General features: G+C 33.3%; 2 protein-coding genes across 8 annotated transcripts; one reads left to right on the top strand and one right to left on the bottom strand.

Moving 5' to 3' along the window:
* Positions 1 to 2,520: 2,520 nt before the first annotated feature.
* LOC105123987 (binding protein) lies at positions 2,521 to 8,425 on the top strand. 3 transcript variants are annotated; one of them, XM_011023797.1, is made up of 14 exons: positions 2,521 to 2,795; positions 2,877 to 3,055; positions 3,135 to 3,319; positions 3,973 to 4,181; positions 4,279 to 4,381; positions 4,580 to 4,743; positions 5,069 to 5,207; positions 5,842 to 6,018; positions 6,104 to 6,240; positions 6,493 to 6,822; positions 7,214 to 7,353; positions 7,451 to 7,548; positions 7,651 to 8,111; positions 8,148 to 8,425. In XM_011023797.1, exons 1-14 carry the CDS (start codon positions 2,629 to 2,631, stop codon positions 8,326 to 8,328), a joined length of 2,670 nt encoding a protein of 889 aa, XP_011022099.1. In that variant the 5' UTR covers positions 2,521 to 2,628; the 3' UTR covers positions 8,329 to 8,425. The 3 variants fall into 3 exon arrangements, with proteins under 3 accessions (XP_011022099.1, XP_011022100.1, XP_011022101.1); XM_011023798.1 differs by having other exon boundaries at positions 7,651 to 8,081; positions 8,123 to 8,381; XM_011023799.1 differs by having other exon boundaries at positions 7,651 to 8,122; positions 8,167 to 8,294.
* Positions 8,426 to 8,527: 102 nt separating this feature from the next.
* On the bottom strand, positions 8,528 to 10,290 carry LOC105123988 (non-functional NADPH-dependent codeinone reductase 2-like). 5 transcript variants are annotated; one of them, XM_011023802.1, is made up of 5 exons: positions 9,906 to 10,289; positions 9,543 to 9,786; positions 9,244 to 9,423; positions 8,781 to 9,010; positions 8,528 to 8,601 (listed from the first exon to the last, which is right to left on the bottom strand). In XM_011023802.1, exons 1-4 carry the CDS (start codon positions 10,223 to 10,225, stop codon positions 8,786 to 8,788), a joined length of 969 nt encoding a protein of 322 aa, XP_011022104.1. In that variant the 5' UTR covers positions 10,226 to 10,289; the 3' UTR covers positions 8,528 to 8,601; positions 8,781 to 8,785. The 5 variants fall into 5 exon arrangements, with proteins under 5 accessions (XP_011022104.1, XP_011022105.1, XP_011022106.1 ...); XM_011023803.1 differs by lacking the exon at positions 8,528 to 8,601 and having other exon boundaries at positions 8,643 to 9,010; positions 9,906 to 9,970; positions 10,025 to 10,289; XM_011023804.1 differs by lacking the exon at positions 8,528 to 8,601 and having other exon boundaries at positions 8,643 to 9,062; positions 9,255 to 9,423; positions 9,906 to 10,290.
* Between the last annotated feature and the right edge of the window lie 1,008 nt (positions 10,291 to 11,298).

The raw sequence follows: 11,298 nt of genomic DNA on the forward strand, positions 1-11,298 counted from the left end.
TTAGTGGATATATTTAAAGTTATATTTATTTTTTGAGTTAAAACTTTATTAAAACTTATTCTTCAATATAAATTCTATAATATGGATCATGAAAATAATTAAAAAAATTATAGGTAAATGAAAATTTATTTTTTTATAATCATTAGTTGATATATTTTAAAAAAACTTAAAACTCAATAAACATAGGAAAAAAATCAAGATTTTTTTTATTATTTATATAAATAAAAAATAAATAGTTAAAATTAAACTCGAATGAACCCTTAATTTTTAGAAATAAAAAGACCTAAGCAAACAAAATTATATTTCTAACTTGTTTTTGTTAAAACCAATTTCCACTCTTAAAATTTAAACAATTGAATCTTTACTTAAATACTTTTTGAAACTTTCAATTATATATTTTAGTTTGAATAAAAACTAGAGATTACACAAGCTATAAATAGTATTAACTTGCTAACCATGTTTCACATTATTAAATTTATCATTTTACTTTTTATATTGTATATCCATATTTTATTTTCATCCTCCTCTTCAATAAACAAATAATCTTATTTATAAAATAAACTAATAAGTGTCGGAAAAACACAACAAGATTATCTGATTATCAAATATTTCTTTGTTGCTTCAAGTAGCCCTCCTCATTTTCTTTTTATTTTTATTATCACACTTTTTTATTTAATCTTTTTAAAATCTAACTTTATGAGATAAAGTTTTAAATTATACTAGAAAAAAATTAAAGTGAGAGGGTCTTAATATAAAATACAAAGAAAATATAATGTCAATCTTAAAGTTTTTAAAATTTTTATTTAGGTTCAAAAATTGAATTAGAAGAAAAAGAGAAAAGCTTTTCACAAAAAAGAGAATTTTTTGGTCAATAGGTTCTTCTTCTCAATAGAAAGTGGTCTTGCCCCCTTAAACATGGCATGGATAGTAGATAGAGTTCAGTTTTGGTTTTTTAATTCAATTGTTTTTTTTTTGTTTTTAGTGATTTTGGGGTGTTTTGGGATTGTTGAATGGTTTTATATAGTTTTTATAATTTGTTTTAAATAATTTTAGATAAAAATAGATTGAAATTAATTTTTTTTTTTAAAACTCACCCACCCCTAATTTTTCATCTACACTGGTTGCCAGATTTTAGATAGGAGCCTATCAAGTGCAAGACACCAACCACTGCATATGATTTATTATCTGTTAATTTAGAGAGAGAGAGGACAACGCTTCATTCATTTATAGGAAAAAAAAAAAAAAAGGCTTGAAGCTAGGCTTCTAGGCCTAGACCTGTTTGGAGGTTTTATTAGTATTATTATTATTATTGAGGCTGGACATTTGAGCCTAGCCCGTCAAGATTTGAATTTTATTTTTTATTTTGTTTGATTTTTTTTATTAAATTAGCTTTATATTTTAAATACAATGATTTATTTTTTACATTTTTTTATCTGAATGATATTTCAAAAATATTATTTTATTTTTCTTGATTTGTTTTCTTCTTATCTATATTTGTATAAAGTGTTTATAAAAACATAAATCATTTGCTATTAGAAACAACAATTAAATGCTAATATAAAATAAATGAAAATATTTAAAATAAAAGGATAGTTGGTGTAAAATATTTATATTTTATTTATATTATGAAGATTAGTTTCCTGCATAAATATTTCATCAGTGTTAACAATTATTTTTTATTTATCAATTTACATATATTTTTTTTATAAACATATTTTTGTTTTTTAATTAAAAAGATATATTAAGAATTGATCTTTATAATTTAATTTTTTTAATTTTATAAGATTATTATAGTTTTAAACAATTATCCCAATATTTAGTTGGTACTCAATATTTAAAGTGTCAATTTTATGTTATATAATCAAATAAAAATAATTTTACTAAAATCAAAGTTATTAAATCCTAGATTATACATGAAAAATTTATGTCAAGAAAATTTTTAAATTATTTAATTTAAAACTTGAATTAAATAAAAAATTAAACCAAAATGTTTCAAGTTGCCTTATTGGATTAAAAACATGTTTATTTTTGTATTTTAGAAATAGTTTTTGAATAAAAAATAAAATTTTTAAATTTTTTTACTTCAAATTAATATTTTTTTAAATTTTTTTATTATTTTAATATATTAATATTAAAAATAATTTTTAAAAAATAAAAAAATATTATTTTAATATATTTTTAAATAAAAATACTTTAAAAAATAATTATCATATCATCCTCTTGTCTCATATGATATATTTGAGTGTGAGACCCGTGAAACTCACTTTTGGGCCTAATTGAGATTTATATCTTGGGCACAGGTAGTGCTATACAAGTAATTCTTTCGTCCTCTTGTCTCATATGATATATTTGAGTGTGAGACCCGTGAAACTCACTTTTGGGCCTAATTGAGATTTATTTCTTGGGCACAGGTAGTGCTATACAAGTAATTCATTCGGGCTTACAGTTTCTTAGAATAACCGGGCCATGAAGCCCACATTAAATTCACCACTTCCATGGCTCCGTCTTTCCCAGTCTTCTTTAACTAACTCCAATACTCTTAAACCCTAAACCCCACATTCTTTCTTCATTTTACTTGCTTTCACAAGTCTCCGCCAACCCAAACGGTGCCTTTTCTCTTCTTAAACAATGGGAAAGAAAAACAAGCAAAAGCAGAAAATAATTCTCCCACCGGAACTCCCTCCAGAAGTACCAGACGATGAAATCGAAGTCTCCGACGAAGACTTACAATTCGTCAACGAGAATCTCGATTACGCCGGCTTCGTTTCTGGCCTAGACACCACTTCCATCACCAAGTAATTAATCGATTAATCTCTTCTTATCATTAGTATTGTTATTTTAATTTAGTTTTCTAAGTAGTAACTGATTTTGGCAAGGCATGTGACGCGCGTGGCGGATTTGAAAGAAGATGCATTGGAGAGATTGTACGAGAGGCGGTTACAGAAGAAGAAATTGAAAGAGAAAGAAGAGGAGGAGAAGGAGAGCAGAGTGGAAGTCGATCGTGTTGATGCGCTTCCGGTGAAGAGTTTGGACGGACAAGTTTATTACCGGACGCGTAATTAACTAATTTATTTATTGACATGAGAAGCTTCTTTTGTTATTATTTGTTTTTAATCTTGATGTTCTTGTTGCAGTGGCGGAGAAAAAAGGCGGAGATGGGGGGGAGGAGGAGGATGGTGGCGGGAATAAGGGGATCGTGAGGTTGACAAAAACAGAGAGGAGGGCGAAATTGAAGAAGAGTAAGAAGGAGGCGAAGAAATTAGGGAAGCAAGTGGAGAATACTGAACAAGTGGAAGCAACGCCACAGGCCGCTGTGCTGGTATCGCCCCCCTCTCCCTCCCTCCCTCTCTCTCTCTATATATAGCGCATTGCGAACTCTCTCTCTCTATATATATATATATAGTGCATTGCGGATTGCTGTCTTACGTGTAAATATTGATAATAAGCTAGTGTATAATCTTTCTGTGAAGTAAGCTTGATTGTGGCTTTGTAAGTATTTGATTTTTTTCATTTTATAGGTTGTTATGTTGTGATTGCTTGCGTATAGTCTATGTTATACATGTGTGCTTTATTTTATCACAAAACATTTCATTATTTCTATTGAGAGCTAGAGGTTTTAGCTTTGATTTAGTAGAATACCTGTCTGACTATAAACAATGTATCTTACCCTTCGCATTCCTTCTTCCTGAACGTATTTACTCTCTAAAAGTAAAGTAATTGAATTACTGAAAGAAAGGAAACATACCCTTTTTTATTCCTGTATAGAATCTCATATGCAATTATATGTAGAAGCTATTCTCCTCGTAAAACTTATATGTTCTTGGTCATGCTAGGAGGACTTAGTGTTTGTATTAGGATCATCCATTCTAGTCATAGATTATAGTTGTCTAGTTAAATTGTTTGGAGCAGACTTGATTTCTTGTACTTGTCATCTGTGTTTCATCTTGTAATATGTTCTTTGTTTTTTCTTAGGCTGAGGTGAAAGAAGATATCACAGCTGAAGCAACATTTGAAACTAAGAAACGCAAACTTGCAGAGCTTGGGATAGCTTTGCTGGCAGACCCAGAGTCCAATATAAAATCTCTGAAAGAGATGCTACAGTTTTGTCATGATGATGATGATGCTATTATTAAACTTGGACTGCTATCCTTGTTGGCTGTTTTTAAAGATATTATTCCAGGGTAGGCCTGTGCTGTTTTTTGTGGTTTATTGATTTATTAATAACAGTCTTTCCTAGCCCGCAAAACTAATGCTCCTTCTAACTACTGTTGTGAACAGCTATCGGATTAGGCTTCCCACTGAAAAAGAGCTAGAAATGAAAGTTTCCAAGGAAGTTAAGAAGATGCGATTCTATGAATCAACACTTTTATCTGTGTACAAGGTCTGTCCTGGACTCTTTCTTATAATTTCTTATTACAAAATTGGGGCCGGTTGACTTTTCTTCTTGCTTGAGCCTGAATATTTGTTGTACAAAATTGGGGCCGGTTGACTTTTCTTGCTTGAGCCTGAATATTTGTAGCTTCACCATGATATACTTTGATTTGTTTTCCTAATGGTTCTGTTTGATACTCTTTAACAGTCATACTTGCAAAAGCTGGTACTGTTAGAAAAAAAGTCCAAGTTTCAGCATGTGGCTGTTCGCTGTATTTGTACTTTGCTTGAAGCTGTTCCACACTTCAACTTCCGGGAGAGCTTGTTAGCTGCTGTTGTAAAAAACATAGGCTCCCAAGATGATGTCATAAGGTTTCACAATGTTTCTTATTTCTTTTATTATTGTATTGTCTGAATCTTCTCTCTACTATAATGCGGGGCCACTAAAGTAATAAGATTTAAATTTCAAAGTTTGAAGCATGGATACAATTTTAAGATAGTGTAAAATCAAACACAAGCAGAAACAGAAGGCTGGTGTTTGCATAGAATCACAGAAGAAGGGTAGCCTCGATTAAAGTGTTAATATAAAATTTTATGCATTCAGTAATTAGTTGCTATTTTTTATCACTATGTCCTTTACCAATGAGGTTGTCATTACCACTATGAAGACAATTACTATATTTTATGCTTTTTGCAGGAAGCTTTCTTGTTCTGCTATTAAGTCAATTTTTGTCAATGAGGGAAAACATGGTGGTGCTGCTACTGTTGAGGCTGTTGAATTGATAGCTGATCATGTTAAGGCTCACAATTGTCAATTGCATCCTGACGCTGTTGAGGTATAAGATGATAGCTTTTCTTAGTCGTTTTTGCATGATATGTGATCATGTTAAGGCTCACAATTGTAAACTGATTTCTGATTCTGTTGAGGTGTAAGATGATGGCTTTTCTTAGTTGTTTTTTCATGATATGTAACTAGTAATGACCTAGCATTCCTCCACTAAATCATTTTACCAATGAAGTGTGTCCTTTCCCTGTTTGGACGATAAAATAATCGACTGAAGTGGTTCTGTTTCAGAAATAGGTTTTCTTTGATTTCATTAATCAGCTCTTTATTAGCTGGTATTTTGAACTGGATTTCAATTCATGTCAATTGATCATATATAATTCTAAGTCCAGCATTTAGCTGGGTCAGGGGGGCTATATAGGGCCATACTGGAAACAATTCTTTGCATAATGGATTTTTTGGAGGAAAATATGAAGTGGGCATGATCTATGGAGAGTTACATTGGAAAATATAACAAGCTAGTTAACACGTCCTAGGTGCAATTTCACACTTAATATTATGGATGTAATTTGATGGTGTGTAAAAGGACAGTTTCCAGATACATTATTGACCATTGCCAGCATCAAGTTTCCTGTTCCATTTGATCCAATCATTACCTAATCGTTTCTATTGTCAATCCCACTTAGGTATTCATCTCATTGTCATTTCATGAAGATCTTAGGAAGCCTGAAGAACCAGACAAAGAAAGCAAGGTTAAATATAAGAAAAATAGAAAGAGAAAGAATGTTGAGGAACCAAGTCAACTGCAAGAAAGTGACAGAAAAAGAAGTAAGAAAGAATTGATGGCAAAGATGAGAGAAGAGGTATTGATTCATAAAAAACAGTGACTTGTTTCTTTTTTTGCATTAATAATGGCCAAGACATTCAAATTTATATTGCTTTACACAGGTTACTGCAGATTATAAGTCTGCTGTTTTTACCCCAGATGTGAAGGAGCAGAGGAAGATGCAGTCAGATATGCTTTCCGCTGTATTTGAAACATATTTCCGCATCTTGAAGCATGTCATGCAGTCAACAGCAGCTAGGTTGATTCTTTGACATAAAATAGCTTTTAAGTGTGGGGTTGGATTACTCTATGACATCATTACATATACCGATTATTTCTTTCTTCCTTTCTTTCTCTTTTTTCTTTTTAATTTGCAACTTCAAAGGTTGACATGTGCAACTCACTTAAATGATGGCTATGGCATTGTTTCTAACACTATTTTTAGTACTTAACTTTGATTGATTTTCATGTGAAACTTTTCCTCACGTTTTATTTATTTCATTATTCCCAGTTCTCAAGCAAATGGTACTTTAGTTGCTGGTGAATCTGGGGCCCACCCGCTGCTTGCTCCATGTCTGAATGGATTAGGAAAGTTCACTCATTTCATTGACCTAGATTACATCGGAGACCTTATGAACTATCTGAAAAAGCTTGCTGCTGGTGGTAGCAGCTCTGACAATTCATCTGAGAAATGTGCAAAGGGTCTGACTGTATCTGAACGCCTCCAGTGCTGCATTGTCGCCTTTAAAGTGATGAGGAGCAATCTTGATGCCCTGAATGTGGATTTACAGGGATTCTTTGTGCAGTTGTACAACCTCATACTTGAGTACCGTCCTGGAAGGTTTGTATTGTGCATACTGGATAGCAAAACGTTGTTGTGGAAATTATATGCTATGTCAGTTTCTTTGAGGGCATTAATAAAGTATGTCCTCCATTGTTGGGTACAAATGCTTGGTCATAGAACTATGATTTACCAATTTATTCAGTTGATGATCAGTCTAAGAAATGGCCTTGAGAGATATAAGAACATCTTAATACTTTCACTAGCTTTGATTATTATGTTATTTTGGCTTGTGCTTTTCTGGTTATCTGCAAGTGTTTTGAGTGGGGATATGAGACTTCATGCATGTATTCAAATTGTGTGATAGTGACAATAGATTTTTTTTTTTTTACTTAATGCTCATGCATCAGTATCTTTAGTTTCCTCATTCTGTTTGTAATCTATTTTGCAGAGATCAGGGTGAAGTGCTAGTGGAAGCTTTGAAGATTATGCTTTTTGAAGACCGACAGCATGACATGCAAAAGGCAGCTGCATTTGTAAAACGATTGGCCACATTTTCATTATGCTTTGGTTCAGCGGAATCCATGGCTGGTATGCTATTATTTGACAACCCCTGTGAACTTGTCGCTAAAATAGTTTCCCCTGATTTTGTTTCTCATTTGTTTGCCTGTATTTGCAATTTTTGAAGCTTTGGTGACCTTAAAGCAGCTTCTTCAGAAAAATGTCAAATGCCGGAATCTCTTGGAAAATGATGCAGGAGGTGGCTCTGTTTCTGGCTCCATTGCAGTAAGCTTTCTTTCTGTTTCTGGTCAACAATACACGAGTTTCTAAGTGGATTGTGCTTGTTTTCCCCAACTTCATTTCAATATTGACTCCCCCCCCCTGCAGAAGTATCAGCCATATGCAACAGATCCTAATTTAAGTGGGGCGCTTGCTTCTGTTCTCTGGGAACTCAACCTTCTGTGCAAGCATTATCAGCCAGCCATTTCAACAATTGCTTCAAGCATTTCAACCATGAGCACATCTCATAACCAAGTTTATCTCGCCTCCACATCTCCTCAACAAGCTTTTAGGGAGTTGTCACTTGAACAAGAGTCATTCAACCCAAAAACCGATTTGAGAAAATCAAATAACAAGAGGAAAAGAGGAAGTGGGCCTTCCAGATTGGCTAGTATAGAAGAAAGTGTGAACAGCACAGGTTCACTCGACGAAGATGAGTTGAGAAAGAAACTTTATGATCATTTCAGTCTTCTTCGTGACTTCAAGGAGAGTGAGAAATTGAGGACTGAATTAGACCGTACAACGTCAGCCTTGCAGTTGTATGAAGAATACAAGCAGCAAAAGAAAAAGCCCGCTAGACGTATGAAGAATACAAGCAGCAAAAGAAAAAACCCGCTAGACGAGGTATCAAGATTGGAGGGAAGGGAGTTTGATATCTTGATGGAAGTGCCTAGCACCGCATGGCAATTGACATCGTTCTTGTTTCATTTGCGAAAAAGAAGAAACCATATAATATTATTTCCCTTTCCCGCTTTCACTCCACTATCTATCACTTTTAAGATTTAATTGTAGAATACTACAGAAAACATTTACTTAGAAAAGTGAGATTTATTCTTCCAGAATCAAAACCCTATTCGTATGAACAGAAATGGGTTCTCGAGCAGCTTGAAATCCTAAAACCTCGGCGTTGCTCTTGGAGCTGGTTGGGTTTATAAATGAAATGTCCAATTTTATCTCCTAGCAGGTAGAGAATTTTTATAGGCTTGCATGGGCGATAGAAATCAATGTCCAGTATCACATCCTTGCGTCGGCTTTTCAGTCTTCGCTAGATCAACTCAACGATTCAAGTAGAATTAGCAAGAAACAAAAGTTAAATTTGATGGAAGAAATAAATAGAAAGATCGATAAGATAATATTGAAGAACCAAACAAGAAAAAAAACCAACAGCGCATGTGCGACTGCAACAGGAGATTATCCAATGAAACAAGCACAAGATAGTTGATGATGATGATATATACATTATTTAAATCTCTCCGTCCCAAAACTCCTCAACCGATTTGTAAGGGCCTTTCTCGGAGACGAATTGAGGTACCACAGCTGCTCTTTGTTGCGGGATTTGACTAATCCTTTTCAAATCTTCCTGGCTCAATTTCCAGTCAAATATGTCCAGGTTTTGCTTCATCCTCTCCTTGTTGAAGCTCCTCACAAGCACGCTTACACCTTGTTCATGTACCCATCTAAGACAAATCTTCACACACGACCACCAGCTATGTTAGCTTCCGACACTACTTGCACGCATTCTGAGTCCAAACAATTACACGTGTAATATGCTGAGTGACCCAGATAGTAATGAAAATATTTACTTGTAATATGCTGAGTGACCCAGATAGTAAAGAAAATATTTACTTTGGTGTGCTGAGAAACTACTAGTTAGTAAAGATACTCACATGCGGATGTATGTATGTATGGATGTATGTATACCTGGGCCATACTTTTTCCTCTAGCAGCAGCGATCTCTTTCAGCACTTGGCACTCCATGACGTTGTTTGTGCCCCATGACATTCCTTTCGCTCCCAGCGGAGAGTAAGCGGTAACGTGTATGCCTTTTTCCTTACAAAACTCTCTTATCTTCTTTTGCTGCCAAAGAGGGCTTATCTCCACCTTGTAAAATAAAATCATATATGAATATTTCAAGGTTAAATGGCAGCTGACAAGAAGAAGAAGAAGAAGAAGAAGAAGAAGAAAAGTGATTGTGAGGATGAGATTAATATATAGCTCACTTGATTGACTGCAGGAGGAATCTTTGCCGTGGCAAGCAAGTCCTCAAGCTTCTTGCATGAAAAATTGCTCACACCAATGGATTTTGCCAGGCCTAGCTTTTGACACTCCTCCATAGCTTCCCACACAGACTGGAAATCCATTGGAAGAAGGTCCTCCTCCTTCACTGGAAACACATATTCTCCTGGCTTTGAGCTCACAGGCCAGTGAATTAGATACAGATCTAGATATTCTAGCTGAAGATTCCTGCAAGAATATCATGACACCAACGATAGAAAAAAATTATAAAACAAGAAAGAATGAAGTAGAAGATTTTCAAAATACATGCAGAAATCAAGAAGGAACAGGCTAGCTGCTGTAATTACTCGAGTGTCTTTTGTAACGCAGGGAGCACAAGATCTTTATGTCCATCACTACACCAAAGCTTGGAAGTGATAAAGAGCTCATCTCGAGACTTGATTAAACCTAATCTTAAAGCATCTGATATTGCTTCACCTAGAGGTACTTCAGACTGGTAAAGAGAGGCTGAATCAAAGTGCCGGTAACCAAGTTCTATTGCATGGAGAATGGACTCTTTCATGGTTTCAATGGAAGCACCAAAGGGATACTCGGCAGTTCCATAACCTAAAAGAGGTATGGTTCTATCGGTTGAACCGAGGGTGGAAGTTGGAATATTAGTTCCCATTTTCAGTCAGATCGTCAAAAATATTGTACGCCCCATAACATATTTATAGTGAAGAATGGTTCGTACGCTGAACAGCTCTTTCAACTATGCGGTGTGGTTATACGCTTTTAAATTTGAATGTTTTACGTCAATATAGTTATTAAATACGGTTCACAATAGTGTATTTTTTCACTTTCACTATTTCTTTCTCTCATAAATATTTTATTTAAAAAAATAAATTTTATAAACCTCAAAATTATTAAAAATTTATATAATCATTAATTTTAAAATTCATGAAATTAATTAAAATATAAATAAATTAATCTTATATATGTAGTAATTTATTTAAGAATAATATCTTCTTTTTTCCTCTAATAATTTACCTTTCTATTTGTTTATATGCCAAATATTTTTTAAAAGAATTTAGTTAACTATATATTAACATTTTGCAAGTACTCTTACCATGAAATCGGTTACATGGTCTTAGCTAACTTAGTATTAAATGATCTACAATGATAATGGAGATCAGAGATCAAAGAAATTGTAGAATAAGAAACATCAACCACTTATTATATAGTTTAAGGTCTAAGAAAACTCAAATAAATAATTAAATATTAAGATTTTTTTTTGTTTGGCTTCATGCCTCTTTAGTCTATAAGTTGTGCCACTGGAAAAAAAATTACTGGGTACATTTATAATCCAACTTGAAAGAGGAAAATATATTTTACTTTCTTCTTTATTTTTCTTTTTTCAAATCCAATCTTGACTACGATTAATATAATATAACTCAATGTGGATGAGTTGACAGTACTACGATTAATATATATTCTAAGAGAACATGATTTTATTTATAAGAATAAAAAGAAAGTGATAAAAAAAAATTGTATTCAATTTGCTGGACTTAAGTCACAACTAGAATAAAATCTTTCAAACAATAATGAAAGGTATTGAATTTAAATAGGACTGTGCTTGAAGCTCTACAGAGGTTGATTTGAGAATATTGTGTCTTAATCCCTTAAAAAAAAAGAGAAAAACAATTGGGTGACGACTATCCCAATTATCTTAAATCTTTTTTTCTTTCTGTCTCTCTTTCT

This window comes from Populus euphratica, unplaced genomic scaffold (genome assembly GCF_000495115.2).
Source record: "Populus euphratica unplaced genomic scaffold, PopEup_1.0 scaffold12.1, whole genome shotgun sequence".
NCBI classification, from domain to species: Eukaryota; Viridiplantae; Streptophyta; class Magnoliopsida; order Malpighiales; family Salicaceae; genus Populus; species Populus euphratica.